Raw genomic sequence first — 20,882 nt, 5'->3', positions numbered from 1 at the left:
AGAAAAGGAAAAGCCAATACTTAGAGTACTAATGTTTGTACTGAAATACTTAAAATGAATTAAAACATTTTTGTGATGCTTTTATCTTTTTTATATGTATTCTCCACTCTACAAAAATGATTCATTAGATTAAATTTATGTGTTAAAATTTAGTATGAAAAATTATTGTTTTTAGCAATTAATATAATAGTTTCTAAATTAATAAATCCATGATATTTTTATTTAAGAAATTTCTATTAGAAATATGTATTCATTTTATTATCTTCAGAAATATAAACTGTAGTAATTTGATAAAATATTACATTTTATTGTTTTGTCTTTACTCCCTTTATTTAAAAAATGTTGAAGGACTTGCTAATGTTGTAGGCAAACCTATTTGTATAACTAAGTAAAAGTGACTTTTTAAATGCATAGTTGTGGATTTCCATTATATGTATGTGGTATAAAATTTGAATAAGGATGCGTTCTTTTAAACCTTTTAAGCATTGCTCTGTTTATTTTTCTATAACAGTATTCTTTATTTTTTATTAGAATACATTAACTTGTATTCATCATCATATAAAACTAGTGAATCAAGTATTTTTTCAGCAAGTCACAGTCATCAGCTTAATTCTTAGCAGTTTTCTTCCCACTTCTAGCAATATGAAAAAGAAATTCTTATGATTTTCTCCAGTTTTATAAAATGATACATAGAGATAAATATCAGGAATGGGAAGTATCTAAAATACTCAGTTATCTGGGCCAAATGACTGTGACTTTGATGAAGTTACAGACATTGATATACAGATTTGACACCTTTCCTTTGTATTTCTTTCTATAAAACAAAATCATTGATGGTATATGTAAGTTACAATCTAAAGAAATGTGATTTTCAGGTATTTGCAAGCATTTTTATGCATGCATTGTGCAAAATCACATTGCATATCGGTGTAAGGAATTTGTTTCCTTTTGAAAAGTGAAGAAAGAATTTGCTCATGTTATAGTTTTGATCATGAGGACTTTATTATTTTCTTTGACTTACAGAACATTCATGTTCTGGTGCATGTTTTGGAGTGTATACTAGCTTGTGTTTCCCATTTTAGCATGTGCTCTTATAAATTTTATATACTGAATTTCCTGAATGAGTATTTAGAAGTGGGATCCCAGTGTTAATAAGCAATAAGCATGTATAAGGCTTCTAGAGAATACAAAACAGATCAGCTTTGTAATGTTCTTGGAAAAGTTGCTGCAGTAGTTGCATGCTTGAGATTTGGGTTTTGTTGAGTTCCAATGTAAATGCTCATTTTCCTTTAAGTACTTATCAATGAGGACATTTCACTTGCAGGAGAAATGTTGCAATTCCATGTGATAAGAACACCTCCTGGGCGAGGAAATGTTACTGTTAACTGGAAAATTATTGGACAAAATATAGAATTCAATATTGCTAACTTTACTGGACAACTCTTCTTTCCTGAGGTAATACCACAAAGAAAAGTTTCACCATAAATTTCTAGGAAAAAAAAAGTGTTGAGGAAAATGGGATAGAAATCAACAGCACTGTATTGTAGTTATCATCATTCTCTCTTTTCACACCCATTGGTATGAATTCTTCTTTGATGATGTATGCATTCTTTTCATTTTCACTTTCTGAGTATTAAGCCAAATAGTTATTACCTCTGCCTGGGCACTACAGCGTACTTTGTGTAACTGACATCCCTGCAATACTGGTATCTTCTTTCCCCTGCTCCATTTTTTTCCTACTCACCACTGTTGTAAAAATCTCCCCAACTTACTGCTTTGTGTGAAGGTTTTAATAGTGCGCATTAGATAAGATTTACATTAATTAGCTCAGCCTTCAGAATCTTCCACAGTTAGCTCCTTTCTGCTTTAAGTCTGGTTTCTCATGTCAACATTCATTATTTAATTAATTTCATTAATTTACAGACATGTTTGTTTAATGAAAATATGTTTGTATGCATGATTTATAAGGTTAATACAATGAGGAGATCATTTATGGTCAGTAACAAAACAAAGATGGGTTTCTTTCTTTTTGACCTAGGGGACAATGAATCAAACAATATTGGTGCATTTGTTGGATGATAACATTCCTGAGGAAAAAGAAGTGTATCAAGTCATTCTGTACGATGTCAGGACACAAGGTAGTTCAGAATTCAGTTTTGAACTTTTTCTTTTCAAAAAAGAAACGGTATTGCTTTCTGTATTTCTAACAATTAAATATCAATTTTAAAAATGTTACTTTAAATATTGTCTGTTCCTTAGAAATGTTAGATCCAAAGAACACTAGCACAGGATTGGGAATACTTTGTGGACAAGTGAAAAAAGCTCTAAAATGTTTTGCTAAATAGTTATTTATGGAATGAAATAAATTTCAAGGGTAGAAAATTTTGAAATTAATTTTATGTCAACAAACTCATTTGGATTTTAGACCAATTATAGTATATAACAATTCAAATTTAGTCATTTTTTGAGTAGACATCTAGGTACGTTCCCTAGATTCTACTCCATTTCTGAAATTCAGATAACAAATACAATCAGTAATGACAATAATATGCCAAGTGAAAACTTCATGATTTACTTTCTGGAAGGGTGGATGGAATGCAGGATCTTTGTCACCTGGAGATTTCTGTAGAGACGTGACAAAGGAGAACCCTTTCTGGTGACTTTAAAATGCTTTAGAGTGGGGATATGTTTTACATATTTAGATGTTAATGCCAAATTTCTGTTAGGTTTCCTAATGGGGTCCCTGATATTTTTAGGAGTTCCACCAGCAGGAATTGCTCTGCTTGATACTCAAGGATACGCAGCTGTCTTGACAGTGGAAGCCAGTGATGAACCACATGGAGTTTTAAATTTTGCTCTTTCATCAAGATTTGTCTTGCTGCAGGAGGCTAACATAACAATTCAGCTTTTCATCAACAGAGAATTTGGATCTCTAGGTTTGTATTGCTCTAGAATGAATGGGGTTTCTGGCAAGGGCTTTCGAAGTATTTTTGTGTGGATAAAGCCATTACTAAAATAAATCAGGGAAGGAAAAAAATAATATTTATTAGTTTGGGGATAGTACTTTATAACTTCTTTAATTTTAAAAGATTCCAAGGGAATTATCTATTTGCACAGAAATGATGTGTAACAAATCTCAGCAGGATGTGGTAGGAGGTGGCATGTGGGTCCACTGATAACACTGGGCTTGGCTGGGCTGGCTCTTCTCCATGTTTTTTATTCTTCTCCTGGACAAGTAGAAGCACAAGAAAGCAAGTGAAAACCTTAGGTCTAGGCTCATGACTAGCACATCATCAATTTTATTTTCTTTTACACAAACTCAGAGTCCCCAGGTGGGGTTTGTATACCTTACCCAGAAAGGGCCATCGCTGATCCTCACATGGTAAAGACTGTGGAAATAGGAAAGGCCAAGGAATTGAGGACAACAGTAGAAGTTACTGCAGTTGCTAAAGGAAAGATCTGAGGACATAGTGAGACTTATTTAGAAGTTTAAATAACTACAAAACCTTTTTTAACCAATTCAATTAGGAGCTATCAATGTTACGTATACCACGGTTCCTGGAATGCTGAGTCTGAAGAATCAAACTGAGGGAAACCTTGCAGAAGCAGAAGTTGATTTTGTCCCAGTAATTGGCTTTCTGATTTTAGAAGAAGGGGAAACAGCAGCAGCCATCAACATCACTATACTTGAGGTAAAACTCTCTTGTTACTTTCCTGTGATTATATCAAACCTAAAGTAACCCCAAAGTAGAACCTGAGAGAATATCCTAAAACATATTAATATTTCCAGGAAGAGATTTCTACCAACCAGTAGAAGTACAAGTCAGCAAGCAAAACATGCAAGCCCTTTTTAAGTAATGAATTTCATGAAAGCTAAGATTATGTGATAATTTTTAATTCTCTCTATATTAAAACATTACTCTGCCTTTAATATAAAGTTGGTATAGTTTACAACTATAATCTCCAGAAACTCTTGAATTCATTTCTGTTTCATTCCCTCTTCTGGTTCCTTTAAATCAGCTTATTATTTTTCATGATTTTTTTTTTTCAAATCACACAGAAGTTTCTCCTCCTGTTTAGATGGGCTATCCTGCTTTTGTGCTTTTGCTTATAGAAACATCTTGTGAAAAAGAGAATTTCCTCAGGGCAGTTCCCTATAGGAAGAAACTGGCCTAAGAGGTTCCAAAGGAGCATTTTGATTACTCCAAACAATTTATTGGACCAGCAAATCCATGTAGGTCACAGTCTTTGTGGGTAGAACCTGTTAAATTAGAGACAGCAGGAACCTCACTAGAGACTGATACCATAAAATGTGATTATGGTCAAGCTTAAAGTAATCATTGGTGGCTGAAATTGTACTTTAAATAATTTTTCATATTGTGAACTCCCATGTTGATTTAGAGCTTAGTGTTTAAGCTACTAAAATACATTTCCAAGAGGTTTATAAAAATAGTATTATAGTGAGGTTAGGGGACGGTATGTAGTGGAGAATGAATATTTCATTTGAAAAATATTTTTCAGTTTACTATGTATTTTGGAGATTCCATTTTTAAAAGGTTCTATTCTCTCAGGGTCTTTTATTTTTATGAATTTATAAGTAGGATAAGCCATCTGAAGTGAGTAGTTTTTATGATTTCTTTGGCACTATGAGCTATGGTAGCATTATGAGAATTCCAAATCCATAAAATAAAAGGTAATATTATATCAATATGTAACAGGTAACACAGGATTTGACAAAAATCACAGGCAAGTCATCTTTCAAATGTCTCATCTGTTAATGTAACTGAATTTAAGTAAGTGAATTATTCCTTAGTTATGTTAGTTTTAAAAACAGAAAATATATAGCCATTCTTTTCCTCCCCCTGTAGTCTAAATTTTTAAACATGGGTTTTCAGTTTCACTTTTCTTTCTCCCTAGCTCTTTGCAACCCTTTCTGCTCTTTGAGTAGCACTAGATTAAAACACTGCAGGTTTGATAAACAAAAGCAATAGTTACACAGTGTGTAACTATTAGTGGCTGGCTGGTCCCTCCTGACATGGATTTTGCTGTTTGGGCACCAGCCTTGTTTTTCATTGGTTATTATGTGGTCTAATGATTAATAATAATAACTATCATTTTAAAAGTATTGTCTGTAGATCATGTACTCCACAAACATTATTTTAAATTATTATTACAATCTCACCCCAAAGTAGCTATTATTTCTTCCATTATAAAGATGATTGAATTGGAGCCTTAATATTTAAGCAACTTACCTAAAATTATAGAATTTTGAAGATCTCTTTCATTGAAAAGCATATATGTAATGTGTGTGTGTATGTGTGTGTGTGTGTGTGTGTGTGTGTATACATTATAATATATCATTCTATCCCTCATTCTAAATATTGGATATTATGGAGTTTAAAATGTTTTGTTCATGTTACATTTAAAATAACCAGGTTTATATATTTATATAATTGGTTTGTGTATTATGTAGGTCTAGGCTGAAAATATATTATTAAGTGGTTTCATACTGTTCAACCTATACAGCTAGGTATAAGTTTAATACTTCTATTTTTTTCCAATTTAGATATTTTCTGCTGCAATTTCATTTTGATACTCTGTATACTGTTGATGCATATATATTTGTAAGACAACTTAAAAATAGCTTTTGATTTGTAATTAAAGGAATTTAATGTATGTAATTTTTGTAGGATGATATACCTGAACTAGAAGAATATTTCCTGGTGAATTTAACCTATGTGGAACTTATCATGGCCCCTTTAACCTCATTTCCTCCAAGACTAGGTATGTTGTCTCTTTTGTTTGCTTGTTTAATTTTACTTCCTTCTAGTGAAGTAAAGTAACTTCATTTTTAATCAGAAGTGTGTTTGTTCATTTCAACTATGTGAGCTTTTTACATTTATTTTAGAGAGCAGCATTATTGTGGTTTTGGGCATTGGACAGTATAAACACATTAAGAATTATTATGTGGTGGGCTTTACATTTTACAACTATTTTATAAGCAAATTTGTAATCCTCAAAATAGAATTAGTTCTTGGGAAGGCATTTTATTTTCATATTCTTTAAACATTTAATTAGCTATTTTCATTAGTTCTCCAACTTTCAGGTGATTTTATTTTCTTTTTGGTAAGAGATCTTTTGTTTGTTTGTTGTGTTCTCTGATTCTTTTTTGACCTTTGATCTTTTTCTTTTCATGCTTTAGAAAAGACTCAGTTAATTCATTACAGACTGAAAGGTAAAATTTGAACTTTGGTATAGATTTATGTAGATTCCTTTAAAAAGATGACTTCCCATGTTGGAGCAAAAACTCCTGTTTGCAGTTTGGATGTTTTAGTATTAAGGAATTTTGTCTGAAGCCTGTGTGTGTGATGGCCCACTAGGGGGTGGGAGTGAGTAGTACAGAGGGTGCCCAGCTCCATGGCCCCATCATGAGGGTAGAAAGAATATTGCATCCAGGGGACATTAACTTGGTGAAGGAGAAGCCTGGGCAAGCCCAGTGGCTTGAGGAACAGCATTCCTTATTCGCATCAGAGACTCATTGTGACAAGTTTGAAAACACGGAAAGGAAGTAATTAGTTTCCTACATATTATTGTTTGACAAATTTCAGATCTTTTGCAAAAAAATAGAAGAGTGCAATGACTAGGCTGTTCCATCAAGTCTGATTACGTGATAAACATTTTTCATACTAAGAAAACTAATAAAATACTTTCTGTTTCTGTGATATTCACATTACAGGTGGTTTGAGTATATGACTGATGTTCAATGCATTATGATGCTCCTATTTCATATGTTTTCAGTGGCAAACTGATGTTACTTACATCTTCCCATTTTATAGATGAGGGGACTGAGACTAAGAGAAACTAAATAATATGTCCATAATCACACAGCTATGAAATGGCAGAGCTGGGATACTCTGATGGGCACAAATCCTGGTTTTATATTCTCTCTTGGTTTTATATTCTCTCAGTATTGCTCTCTTCAATCTAGAGAGAAGTGCATAAACCCCTACTCCTTTCTCTACCTGTGCAGCTGTCACAGGCAACCTAGACTAAGGAAAAGAGCAAATATTAAAAAACAATCAAACAAACATAAGTAACAGGGTTAGTTAATATTTCAAGACTGAATAGCAGGTATTGGTAACGTATTAAGCTTGATGGACAGAGTACAAAATAAAAATGATAAGAGAAATTCACTTCAACCTTAGTCTCTTTTTTTCATTCTACAAAGATTTCTTCTTCTTCTCCTTCTCCTTCTTCTTCTCCTTAATAGAAACCCCATCTTTCTTGCTTTCTGGTTTGTGTATCCTTTGTCCTTGTGTCTCTTTATCAGACCTGTCTTTGTCTCTGTGCCACTCCTTGCCTGTCCTTCTCTTCTCATTTCTTTTACCTCTTTTTTCTGCCTCTCTACTCCTTCCCATCTGAAACAGTTCTGTTACAGAACAGAGGTACCGAGTTTTTAAATTTTATTAAAATAATAGGAAAAGCTCCATAACCTTAGTTGCTTATTATTTCATGCTGTTCGTGGTTGATTTAAGTTTTATAAGTCAGTGGCTCTTGTCAGCAAAGTGGTCTTTTTCAGATGTTATTAGCATTGGTGCCTTTGTAGTCTTAAATTCTTTTGAGTAATATCAGCAATATTCATATTAGGAATTGTATAATCTCAGAGGGACTATCTTTAAATTCTAGATCAAGCATAATAAAATTTTAAAGTTTAATAATAAAACTTTATACAAAATTTATAGTAATAAATTTGTATTTATTTAAATATGTCTGCATATTTTTCAGATTCAGAAGGCTTGACTGCACAAATCATTATTGATGCCAATGATGGTGCCCGAGGGATGATCCAATGGCAGCACAGCAGGTGAACCCATGGCTCTGTGAGCCCTTCTCCAAGCTTCAGATCTTTTACCATCTACCAAATAGAAGTTCAAAATAGGAAAAAAAAATTACTTTCTTTACTTTCTCTTTCTGTTCTTACAGATTTGAAGTAAATGAAACCCATGGAAGTGTAATGTTGGTAGCGCACAGAAGTGGAGAGGCTCTTGGCCATGTGTCCTTGTTTGTGTACGCCCAGAATTTGGAAGCACAACTGGGGCTGGATTACATCTTCACGCCAGTGGTAGGTCTTAACATCTATCCCAGACGACCTTTATGCATTATTTTAAAATTACTGTTCCCTGAGAATTATAGTGACTTATGTCCTACATAAATTAGTACACTATTATATAACCTAATTCACAGTAAATTAGAACAGATTTTCATGTGGCAAATAATTTTAGTATTTTAGTAAGTAATATAAATTTAGTCTTATTGTAACGATTATTCTGTGCAGATTAATTTTTCTATTGTAACAATTGATATTGGAGAACACAGATCTTGTGTTAAGGAACTCATATCATTAGATGACCTTCTCAAAGTGTTTCTTATCTTGAAATTTTTATCCTTTATTTCATTGTTTTTAACTTACTGAAACACTTAGTGTTTTAAAAACTTTTTACTTTGTTTCTTAGTAACTTTTTCCCCTTAATCAGATGTTCAGCTTCTTCTTTTCCTCCATAAATTTTAATTTTCAAATAAAACATTGTCAATTTAAATAAATTAAGATAGCTAATTCTTTGTATTTGCACCTATATTGTGTTTCATCCCAAACATTTTATTAAAAAAATGTTTTTCAAAATGATATTATTCCTTTTAACTTTTAACCAGATTCTTCATTTTGCTGATGGAGAAAGACATAAAAATATAGAAATCATGATTCTTGATGATGACATTCCAGAAGGAGATGAAAAATTTCAGCTCATTTTAACAAATCCTTCTCCTGGACTGGAACTGGGGCAACAGACAATAGGTATTTGACAATTTCTTCTCCATAGCCACCTCTTTCTCATGCTGGTTTCCCTAATATGGGGGAAAGACAGATTAGAGAGACTTGATGATTTCTACTTAGAATAAAAAACATTTTAAATTAAGCATCTTGAAATTCTATGTCAGTGTTTTTGTATGTGTATATTTATGTAAAGAAAAAAAAAGAGTTAGCTGGTACTAAAGATATTATTGAGTCATTTCCTCAATTTAGAATGTTCAAAACATGAACAGAGAGAATGCAGAAAAGATGTCGCCAGTTATGGCTATGAAGAAGGAGGAGAAAAAACAGATAAAACAAAGTAAAGGGAAAGAAAAAGAGTGAACAAGAGAATTTGACTATGAGAAGAAAAAAAAGGAGAGAAAGAGAAACAAGTAAAAAAAGAAACAAAACAAAACCAAAATAAACAAGACAAAAACAGACCCTTAAGGGTCAATTAAAGGAAAAATAAACATGTTTTAAAAAATGCTAAAACTGAGATAAAAAGAAACAAATGTATGTATGTATGTATGTATGTATATATGTCCGTCTGTCTGTCTACCAGCCAATCACTCCAGCAAGAACATATATACACACATGCACACTTAAAGAGTTATCTCCACTTAGGTGTTTCAAAGTGTTGATAAAGGTGGATGTTGGTGCCTATGCTCAACTTTCATTCTGTTTCTTCTTGGGCTATGTATTGAGAGTAAGAGACACAACCTTGGTTGGGGGTTAACTCCTTCCTCTTTTAGTGTTGTTCACTAAGCTGCCCACTGGATTGGCCTAACACTGAAGTTGTTTGAAATAGATTTCAGTTTCCCTTCTTACCATTATAAGATAGGAAGGAATGGGAAGTACTATCAACTGCAGTTTTGTGCAGACAGACAGCATTGATGCACTCAGTGTGGGGCTTCTGCACAGTGTGGGGCTTCTGCACAGTCCTAGTAGTGATGTTCCGGTGGCTAGAGCTTAGGTCTAATCAGAGCTTAAGGACTTTGTTGAGTATTGTCTTCCCTGGAGAACACACATTCCTAGTGCCAAGCTGATGACAATCTCTGCCAGGATCTCAGGAATCTCCCTAGAATTCTATTTGTAGGACAAGAAAGCCAGTCCTCCCCAGGTGTTACACCTCTCTAAGGGTCTTATACACTCTGCTGCCCACAAACGTGTCCTTCCCACACTTAGTCCCTAAGTGTATTCACACCCACTTGTTCAGTTTCATGACCTCTTCAGCTGGTCACGTGAGCCACCAGACTCAAAGGGTTAGTGAGTTGCACTCCCCTCTGTATTTCTTACTTGAATCACCATGGGTACAATATTGTCCATAACTCTTGCATTTGTGTTCTACTAGGTACACGTTGGGCCACATGATGGGACATTATGGCCGTGCTTGTATGATCTTGCAGGCTTCTGCAGCAGCAGACTGCAAGGTGGCCTCCTCAAGATGGCTTCCATGTCAGGTCTTCCCTTGTCAGTTGAGAGAAACAGATTTCACAACAAGCTCATTTCAAACAAGAGCTTGTTGTGTGGAACTGTGACCACCCACAGAACAGGCCCAGCGGCCTGCTGAGGGGCAGAGCCGCCCCCCACCCCCCGCGCCTGCCAGGTAGGTGGAACTGTGACCACCGACAGAAAAGGCCCAGTGGCCCGTGGCGGGACAGAGCTTCCAATCACTCCTGCAAGGTAGGCGGGCCTGCGACCCACCGGCAGAACAGGAGCAGCGGCCTGCTGAGAGGCAGAGCTGCCCCCTCCCCCTGCGCCGGCAAGGTAGATGGAACTGTGACCACCCACAGAACAGGCCCAGCGGCCTGCTGAGGGGCAGAGCCGCCCCCCACCCCCCGCGCCTGCCAGGTAGGCGGAACTGTGACCACCAACAGAACAGGCCAGACCTGCAACCGACAGACAGAACAGGCCCAGTGGCGTGAGGAAGGGTAGAGCCACCCCCCCCCCCCGAGCCTGCAAGGTAGGCGGACCTGCGACCCACCGGCAGAACAGCCCCAGAGGCCTGCAGAGGGGCAGTGCCGCTGCCTGCACCTGCAAAGTAGGCAGAACTGCGACCACCGACAGAACAAGCCTAGCGGCCCTCAGAGGGACAGAGCCGCCGCCCGCGCCTGCAAGGTAGGCGGAACTGCTACCGACCGGCAGAGCAGGCCCAGTGGCCTGCCGGCGTGGTAGGCACATTGCCCCAATTGGAGGAGGGGCAGAGCCGCCGCCCGCGCCTGCGAGGGAGACTTTGCAACTATACAAGACCAATATAAATATATAGGAGGAAAATTCAATAGCACAACAGTTTCACCAAGTAGAAAGGAACGCGAACAGTATGAAGAGACAAGGAAAGAAAGGACCACAAGCAATGCAGGTCAACTCAACGTTAGAAGAGGTAATAGCTGCAGCAGATGGAATGTCAGATAAAGAATTCAGGATATACATGCTTCAGATGATCTGGAGTCTCAAGGAAGACATCAGACAGCAAAATCAGACAATGAAAGATCACTTCAACAATGAATTACATAAACAAATCCAAGAAGCAAAAGATCAACTATACAGGGAGATAGAGGTTATAAAAAACAAACAGAAATCCTAGAAATGCAGGAAGCAATAAACCAACTTAAAAACTCAATTGAGAATACTACCAGCAGAGTAGAACACTTAGAAGATAGAACATCAGACAATGAAGATAAAGTATTTCAACTTGAAAAGAACATAGACAGCTCAGCAAGACTGTTAAGAAACCATGAGCAGAACATCCAAGAAATATGGGATAACATTAAGAGACCAAACTTAAGAGTCATTGGGATACAGGAAGGTATAGAACTCCATACCAAAGGAATGAGCAATTTATTCAATGAAATAATACAAGAAAACTTCCCAGACTTGAAGAATGAGACAGAATCCCAAATTCTAGAAGCCTACAGGAAGCCGAATGTGCAAAATTATAAGAGATCCACACCTAGACACATTATAATGAAGATGCCCAACATACAGAATAAGGAGAGAATTTTAAAAGCTACAAGAGAAAGGAAGCAGATTACATTTAGGGGTAAGCCAATCAGGATAACAGCTGATCTTTCAACACAGACTCTGAAAGCTAGAAGATCCTGGAATAACATATTTCAAACACTGAAAGAAAATGGGTTCCAACCAAGAATTGTGTTTCCAGCGAAATTAAGCTTCAGGATGGAAGATGAAATTAAAACCTTCCACGATAAACAAAAGTTAAAAGAATTTGCAGCTAGAAAACCATCTCTTCAAAACATCCTTGGCAAAACATTACAGGAAGAGGAAATGGAAAATAACAATGAAAACCAACAGTGGGAGGTAGGACAGTAAAGGGGGGAAAAATAATCAAAGAGGAAAACAAACCATGTTTAGTAACATAAATAAACAAATATGGCTGGAAGAACAACCCATATCTCAATAATAACCCTAAATGTTAATGGCTTAAACTCACCAATTAAGAGACACAGGCTAGTAGAATGGATCACAAAACAAGACCCAACAATATGCTGCCTACAGGAGACACATTTGATAGGAAAAGACATACATAGGCTGAAGGTAAAAGGTTGGGAAAAATCATATCACTCATATGGACTTCGGAAACAAGCAGGTGTGTCCATACTCATATCAAATAAAATAGATTTCAAGCCCAAGTTAATCAAAAGGGATAAAGAGGGACACTACATACTGCTCAAGGGAACCATACACCAACAAGACATAACAATCATAAATATATATGCCCCTAACAATGGTGCAGCTATGTTCATCAAACAAACTCTTCTCAAGTTCAAGAGTCTAATAGACCACCATACAATAATCATGGGAGACTTCAACACACCTCTCTCACCAATGGACAGATCTTCCAAACAAAAGTTGAATAAGGAAACTATAGAACTCAATAACACAATTAATAACCTAGACTTAATTGACATATATAGAATATACCACCCAACATCAAGCAGTTACACTTTTTTCTCAGCAGCACATGGATCCTTCTCAAAAATAGATCATATATTATGTCACAGGGAAACTCTTAGACAATATAAAGGAGTAGAGATAATACCATGCATCCAATCTGTATATGGGGTAAAAATGGGAGCTCATAACCCACTTGAATCAAAGTGTGAAATATGATATATCAAGAACTATGTAATGTTTTGAACAACCAACAATAAAAATTAAAAAAAAAAGAGCTTGTTGTGCAGCGTCTGGGTAGCTAAATTTGACTTTTTTATCATGTATAGGTTTTTCCATGCTAAATTTGTCTGTTGTGTCTCTCTCTTTATACATTACCCCTCCCCTCTGTGGCCAACCAGTGCTCCTGCTGCTGCTGCTGCTGCAGCAACTGACTTGTGCATCTTTATTTCTAAGTTTCTAAGCGACTATGATTTCTAAAATTGAATATCAGTGAGTTCCCTCTTTTACCCACCTTGCTGAGAAACAGTTCTCCTGCTGCTTTAGTCTGGAGTCATGAAGCAACTGAAAATGCAGCCTTCCTCTCTTCCACTATCTTGAATCTCTTCTAAGTTTATATTTCAAACTCTTATCATATGATAATTTTTTCTTGTATCTTGTTAGTAGACAAGCATTTAATTTAAGGATGAAAGTTCTGGACCTTCCTGTCCATTACCTTTGCCTTACGGATAGCCCCAGGACATGTTGAGCAGTAGCAGTGCCGGCAGTCATCATTGTCTTGTTTCTGTTTTTACTGGGAATGTTTTCACTGTTTCATTAAATTTGGTCTCTGCTGTTGACTTCTGAGAGGTAGCATCACATCAGGTTGACAAACCTGCCTTCCATTCTAAGATTGCAGAGTATTTTCATATAATAAAGGAATATGAAATTTTATTTAATGCTTTAAAATGACCCCTCTTTAAAAAAAAAAAAAGGAAAAGGTACTCTTAAAATGATCACTTGAGGTCGAGAGTTGACTTTCTTTCCAATGAAATATCCACACTCATTTCAGCATTTATAACAGCCCTTCTTATTTTCATTTATCATTAAATATTTTTGTTTTGACAGCTGTAATTACCATCCTTGCTAATGATGATGGCCCTGGAGTTCTATCATTTAACAACAGTGAGCACTTTTTCCTGAGAGAGCCAGCAGCTCTCTACGTTCAGGAAAGCGTTGCAGTCTTGTACGTTGTTCGGGAACCTGCACGAGGACTGTTTGGAACTGTGACAGTTCAGTTCATTGTCACAGAAGTGAATTCTTCAACAGAATCCAAGGACCTGACTCCTTCCAAAGGCTATATTGTATTAGAAGAAGGTGTTCGACTCAAGGTATAGTATGAAACTTTAATAAGGATGAAGCTTATAACTCTAATATTTACAAAATATTTTTCCCTGCATCCTCAAAAGAAGAAAAAGATATTTCCAACTTAGGTGAGAAATAAAGACACGATTAGATTATTATGTGACAAGTGCTAATGTACTATATAATATGTATAGAGGGCAACTGAAGGAATTTACTATTAATAGAGAAATATGTAAATAATAAAATACACATATTGTTTTTTATTTTAAATTCCAAACTTATTTAAATGGTATACTTCACTTTATATATAATGTGTAAGCCAAAAAAAGCTCCCAGCCCCAGTCAGTCATTTCTTTTTGCTACATTTTAATTAAACAGCATGTAACTGTTGCTTCAAACTGTTTGAGAATAGGAATAGTGTTTTAAAGAGAAAAATCCTGGATTTGAGATTAATTATGAATGTGATCTATCCTTACATAAGTTTAGTTTCCAAACTTATTTTTCTATATATTAATATTCCATTCCTGTATATTGATTTTCTGTTCCTACTAAACTTTATTTTTAAAAATATAGTTGAAGTTTAAATTAGTTCATCGCATTATCTTTAGACATTTTTCAAGCTAGCTAAAATACTGCTTTAAAGAAATATATTTGCAGCCCTTTCCTCTAAACTAATTCATCTAACAATCAAATAACTTTCTCAATTTTAAGTTTTTGTAAAGTTCAACATATTTTTTGTTCATTTTTTAAACGTTCTTCCAAATTTAAAATCTTTGATTTCTTCAAAGACACACTTAAATTATGAAAAATACAAAAGTTCAAATTTGAAGCATATTAAAATTTGTCATTGCCTTACTCACATTTTTTCTCTTAATAATTTTTTTTTGTAATTTAAAATGTTTAAAAATATTTTTTACTGTAATTTTTTGTGTCTTTTTCTCGGCGTGTATTTAAGTAAAACTTTGTGTTCATTTGGTAAATTAAACATTAGAGAAAATTGGATTAAATATTTTTGGCTCACACAACTGTTTTTGCTCCACGTTTTTATTTTGACATACGAATAGTAAAATGCACCAATTCTAAGTATATGGATTAATGATTTTAAACATAGTATACACACCTGTATTAGTCAGCTTTTCATCACTATGAACAAAATACTGATAAGAACAACTTAGTGGGGAAAGATTTATTTTGGCTTAGCATTTCAGAGGATTCAGTCCATGTCAGCGGGCTTCAAGGTAGAATCATCTTGGTGGAAGGGTGGGGTTGAGGAAAGCTGGTCAGCTTATTGCACCTGGGGAAAACAGAAAGCAAGAGGAAAGTGCCAGAGAGAACCCAGACCTTTCCGGGATCACCTCTATCCCTTGTGACCCACTTAATACAAGTAATCCATTCAGCCATCAGTGGATTAATCTACTAATGAGATCAGAGCCATCATGATTTATCACTTTCCAAAAAGTCTACCTCTGAGCACATGAGACTTTGGGCAACATTTCATATTCAAACCATAATACCTCCACTCAGATTAAAGATATTAACACTACTATTACCCAGATGGTTCTCTTTTGCGCCTTGCCTTTTCAAGAGGAAACCACTTTGTAATGTTTTAATTGACTCATTTTGCTGATTTTTGAGCTTTGTGTAAATAGGGCCTTATAATATCTACTCTTTTGTGTTTAGCTTCTTTCATGCAACATATTTCTGAATTTTGTGTGGTTGCAGACATCAGTAGCTGATCCTTTTTTTATTGTTGAATAGTGTTTTATTGAACAGGTCACCATTTGTTTATCCATTTTCCTGTTGATGTACATTTGGGTTGTTTCTAATTTGTTCCTACTATGGCTTTTTTGTAATATATATATTTTAATTGTCAATGGACCTTTATTTATTTATATGTGGTGCTGAGAATTCAACCCAGTGCCTCACACATGCTAGGGAAGTGCTACCCCTGAGCCAGAACCCCAACCCCTCTATCATGGCTTTTTAATGGTGAATCCTAGACTAGAAAGAGATTAATGAAGTTATATAGCCAGAGCAGGATAAAAAAGTATCCCAAAAAAGGACATGAATTTAATATTTTAATATTTTATTCTGTGTTATTTAAAAATGTCATTTATGTTTTAGACACTTTGTACCACAGTGTTGAAAATTCCAAAAGTAATAACATGAAACACTTGTAGGTATCACATTATGGGGACCATTATTAAATAAAAAAGAGGTGCTGTTTTTCGAAAGACATTATTTTGGTTTCTAAAATGTTTAGTAAATTTCTCTGTATGTGTTTTGCAAATATATTCTATTCTAGTAACTTTACTTTTTTTATTTTGTTTTCAGGCCCTGCACATTTCTGCTGTATTAGACACAGAACCAGAAATGGATGAGCATTTTGTTTGCACCTTGTTTAATCCGACGGGAGGTGCTAGATTAGGGGCGCAGGTTCAAACCTTGATAACAGTATTACAAAATCAGGCCCCTTTGGGGCTGTTCAGTATTTCTGCTATTGAAAATAGGTATAATTTATTTATAAGAAAATATCACTTCTGAAAATAAGGAAGAAATAATTTTTGACATAAGAAAATGCAAAAGAAAATTGAAGTGTGATTAGTGTAAAGTGGACTTTTAAAATGAATTCCAGAAGACAGATCCATAGTCCACAAGCTCTCTTATAACAGAGAACATCAAAGACCTAACCATGGCCTGCTTAATGGTGTCATCAGAATTCTTATTTTCTCATAGTTCACACTTCTAGGAAAAGGCCTGCATTATTTTGTGATTTTAGAAATAAAAAGCAAGAAAAAATATAAAATATACTTGGTCACTGAATCCAAATAAATGACTCTTTAAACATATTAAAATGATTATAGTTATAAAATTTCCTTTGGAAACTGACAGATATTTATATATAGTATTTTAAGAGATTTAGTTTTATTCCTATACTAAGAATTTCCTGTTTTTTCCTGTCAGATGTTTTTGATTTATGTATGAAGAAATTCAAAAAAGACAGTTTTAAAATGTGTAATGTTAAATTACTGATCTTCAGTATTTTCTGATTATGAGTATTGCATTTGTACTTAAAAAAAAACTCCATAAATGAATATTTTCAAGCACCCATTTGTCTTCTTCATGTATCAAATTTGTGCATGTCATTTGGGTTGTATAAATGTAGAAGCATATTAAGCATACGCTGGTAATGTGACATATATTTTAAATATGTAGAAATTATATTCTTTTTCTGCTTTCCACAATTTCAGAGCCACTTCTATAGATATTGAAGAAACCAACAGAACGGTATACTTAAATGTGTTGCGTACTAATGGCATTGATTTAGCTGTGAGTGTGCAGTGGGAGACGGTATCTGAAACAGCCTTTGGCATGAGTATGTTCAGTTTTTTATGAGAACAAAATGCTGTAACTCAGAAATGTTGTGTGTATAAGATTTACATTATTTCCATGAATTATAACTTATGGATTTATTAAAAATGGGAAACAGATATTTAATTTTATTACTATATCCATGAATATTTATTGAGTGCCTAGGCATGGTACCGAGCTCATAGAGCTTAGAATTTAAGGTGTACCAAAATAAATAAGTAAAAATCAATGTGTAGGAATCAATTATGCAAAGAACTGGGTTGGAGGAACCTGGGAGACAAGAGGGGGAAGCTTTAGAGGCAGGAGACTCAGGCATAAAAGGACATATGATAATTGAAGAACCTCAGTGAATAGGGAGTACAGAAATAGGGGAGAAGCAGAGATCATTGAAGAACTTGAGAAATATTTTATGGATGTCAATCTTTTATCCCAGAGTTAATGGAAAACTTTGAGTGGTTTAGGCATGGGGAAGATGGTGTGGTATGATCATGTTTGCATTTTGAAGTGTTATTCATAGGACCGTGTAAAGAATTGGTTGGTATAGCAGAGAAGAGAGGATGCATGGAGATGAGCAAAAGGGCAGTTTAGAGCAGGTGATGAACTGGGTGCAAGAGTGAGGGTGAGACCCAGATGACTCCTAGTTCCTCAGCTTGTGTGGTAGGATAGAGTGTCTTGCCACTGTCTAAGAGATATGTGAAAGAAGGCTAGGTGTTGTTTTGGCGAGGGAATTAAAATAAATTGTGTTTTAGCACATGTTAAGTTTGAGTTCCTTTTGAGAAGGCGTTTATACTCAAAGGAAGGTCTCTGCTGGAAGACAGATTTAGGGATCTGACATGTGTTACTGTTTTTAAAGTCAGGGACATTGATTTAACAATCTGAGAAGAGGAGCTCTAGACAGAGAAGGGAAGAAGACCCAGCCTGAAAATTGAAAAGCCTCAGATTGAATGGCTAGGGATAGCAGAGTGATCTCACGAAGGGGATTTGGAGACCTGGTGAGAAGTACAGGAGAAAACAGTAGATTGCAGATACCAGAAGAGTGTGTTAAAGGGTGGGAGACGGGCTGGGGCTATTGCTCAATGGTAGAGTGCTTGCCTAGCATGCCCAGGGTCCTGAGTCCAAACCCCAGTGTTGGAAAAAAGAAAAGAAAGAAAGAAAACATGTTTTAGCATATTTCCCTTTAAAATTACAGTTAGCAAGTATTTATATTTAAATAGACCTTGGGAAAGTTCATATGGCTATAGAGTGAATTATTAGTACTCCTTTTGTTATCTAAAATTGTTATTTTAAGTTACTATTTTTAAGTTTTCTAGCCTCTCTCTCTCTCTCTCTCTCTCTCTCTCTCTCTCTCTCTCTCATACACACACACACACACACACACACACACACCATGGGGAGTTCATTTGTAATGAAGTCATTAGTCTCAATGTTTAAATAACAAATTAGAGCAGATAAGTTTGAGAAGGAATTATGCACTGGTAAATAATGATTTATGTTTTTTAGGGGGAATGGATGTTGTCTTTTCCATATTTCAAAGTTTTTTGGACAAGCCAGTTTCTGGCTGGTGTTTCTTTACTTTGGAAGATTCAGTATATGGTATAATGTTAAGAAAATCATCATTTACTATTTACCGATGGCAAGGGATTTTTATTCCAGTAAAGGTAAACGTTGCTTATTTTTTTTCACAGTGCACAAAATAAAATATACAAGTAAATGTGAGATACATTATGAGTTAACTGTTTTTTTTTTGTAATTCTCATTTTCTAGGATTTAAAGATACAAAATCCTAAAACTTGTGAGGCCTTTAATATTGGTCTTTCTCCCTACTTTGTAATTACTCATAAAGAAAGAAATGAAGAGAAGTCTTCTGTTAACAGTGTGTATACCTTCACATCTGGATTCCAATTATTCCTGGTAAAAACCAAATCTTCATTTTATATTGCTTTACCTAAAAGAAATTCAGATTTGTAAGACTGATCTAAATGGATGACAATGTATATTCTATGTTAATGAGTAACAGGACTTTTTGCAAGTTGATACAAATTGTAGCATGTATCTTAACCTGGGGCTATTTTTGTTGGCTTGAAATGATGTATGCTTATGATATATGCATACCTAGTGATCAGAACAGTTTTAAACATCAAGTCTTAAACATCAAATACTAACTCATTAGTATAATATTTAGTGCCTTTCTGAGTTAAACTCTTTAAATTTTTATTCCCACTCTTCTGTCTTCCTTGCAGGTGCAAACAATCATTATTTCTGAAAGTTCCCAAGTAAGATATTTTACTTCAGACAGTCAAGATTATTTAATTGTTGCAAGTCAAAGAGAGGATTCCGAATTAACTCAGGTATGAATCTTTGAAAATGAAGATCTCCCCAACTTTTAAAAAATACTGTAATTGAAAGTTATGAGGTAGGGTCTAGAGATTTGGTATAAAAGAAAACCAGGGGCTGGGGATGTGGCTCAAGCGGTAGCACGCTTGCCTGGCATGCGTGCGGCCCGGGTTCGATCCTCAGCACCACATACATACAAAGATGTTGTGTCCACCAATAACTAAAAAAAAATAAAATAAAATAAAATATTAAAAATTCTCTCTCTCTCCTCTCTCACTCTCTCTTTAAAAAAAAAAAACATAGTTTGTGGTAAAGTAGTAAAGGAGAATATGAATATTGATTGGTCCCAATTAACTTTTAAACAACAGTTATGAATATTATATGTTCTTCAAGAGCCAAAGCAAATGTAATCATAAACATGAACATTTAATCAGAATTTAATTGAGTTGGAAAACATTATGGAGAAAAATCACACAGCTAGACAGATGGTATCACTAAAAATTCATGATTAACATTGCCAATTGGGCACTCAGCATCACCCCAGAAATTTCACATTTTTCTAGCACACTACATCTTATAATCTCCTTAATGCTTAATTGATAATTTTTGTCTCTCACGCTTCTGTACAAGCTTCTTATCGCCTCATTTTCAACTAATGACCTCAGTGAAATGAAAGTCACTAGAGGGAGATTACTTATTTTCCCAACACCAAATTCAAAAGCCCATTTAAAATCCAGTGTTGCCCCTTCCTCCTGCTGCAGAGGAGGAGTGTCCTTCTGGAGAAGCCCTTCCTTTCACATGGCTGCCCCTCAGCCTTCATAAGGTTTAGTTATTCCCTCCATAGCTGGCATTTCTTTCTCCACGAGATTATTACAGTTGGCATAATAGTTGAGAATTGTTCAGTTTACAAAGAAATCCCTCCCTTGATCTCTTCCTCTTATAGCTTCTTCTTTTTTTTTTTTTTTTCATTTATTTTCTCCCCTCTGCGGTAGGACGTCGTGAGAGAAGTGTCAGCTAGCTTTGTCTACTTCTTATGCTCACCCATGGCGACTGGATTGCCAAATCCAGTGGA

At 35.2% G+C, this 20,882-nt stretch overlaps 1 protein-coding gene across 1 annotated transcript in view; it reads left to right on the top strand.

Moving 5' to 3' along the window:
* Positions 1 to 20,882, top strand: part of Adgrv1 (adhesion G protein-coupled receptor V1) — a 521,596-nt gene that overhangs the window by 95,066 nt on the left and 405,648 nt on the right. The window contains exons 34-47 of the mRNA XM_027927625.2: positions 1,325 to 1,455; positions 2,039 to 2,138; positions 2,757 to 2,936; positions 3,529 to 3,692; positions 5,691 to 5,784; positions 7,786 to 7,864; positions 7,984 to 8,122; positions 8,710 to 8,851; positions 13,868 to 14,130; positions 16,439 to 16,614; positions 17,356 to 17,480; positions 18,977 to 19,134; positions 19,241 to 19,387; positions 19,717 to 19,824. Of these exons, the coding sequence (XP_027783426.2) occupies positions 1,325 to 1,455; positions 2,039 to 2,138; positions 2,757 to 2,936; positions 3,529 to 3,692; positions 5,691 to 5,784; positions 7,786 to 7,864; positions 7,984 to 8,122; positions 8,710 to 8,851; positions 13,868 to 14,130; positions 16,439 to 16,614; positions 17,356 to 17,480; positions 18,977 to 19,134; positions 19,241 to 19,387; positions 19,717 to 19,824 (2,006 nt within the window). The remainder of the gene's footprint in view (positions 1 to 1,324; positions 1,456 to 2,038; positions 2,139 to 2,756; positions 2,937 to 3,528; positions 3,693 to 5,690; positions 5,785 to 7,785; positions 7,865 to 7,983; positions 8,123 to 8,709; positions 8,852 to 13,867; positions 14,131 to 16,438; positions 16,615 to 17,355; positions 17,481 to 18,976; positions 19,135 to 19,240; positions 19,388 to 19,716; positions 19,825 to 20,882) is intronic.

The sequence above is a fragment of the Marmota flaviventris genome, chromosome 5 (assembly GCF_047511675.1).
Source record: "Marmota flaviventris isolate mMarFla1 chromosome 5, mMarFla1.hap1, whole genome shotgun sequence".
NCBI lineage: Eukaryota > Metazoa > Chordata > Mammalia > Rodentia > Sciuridae > Marmota > Marmota flaviventris.
Note: the sequence above shows the minus strand (reverse complement) of the source record. Positions and strands in the feature narration are given on the sequence as shown.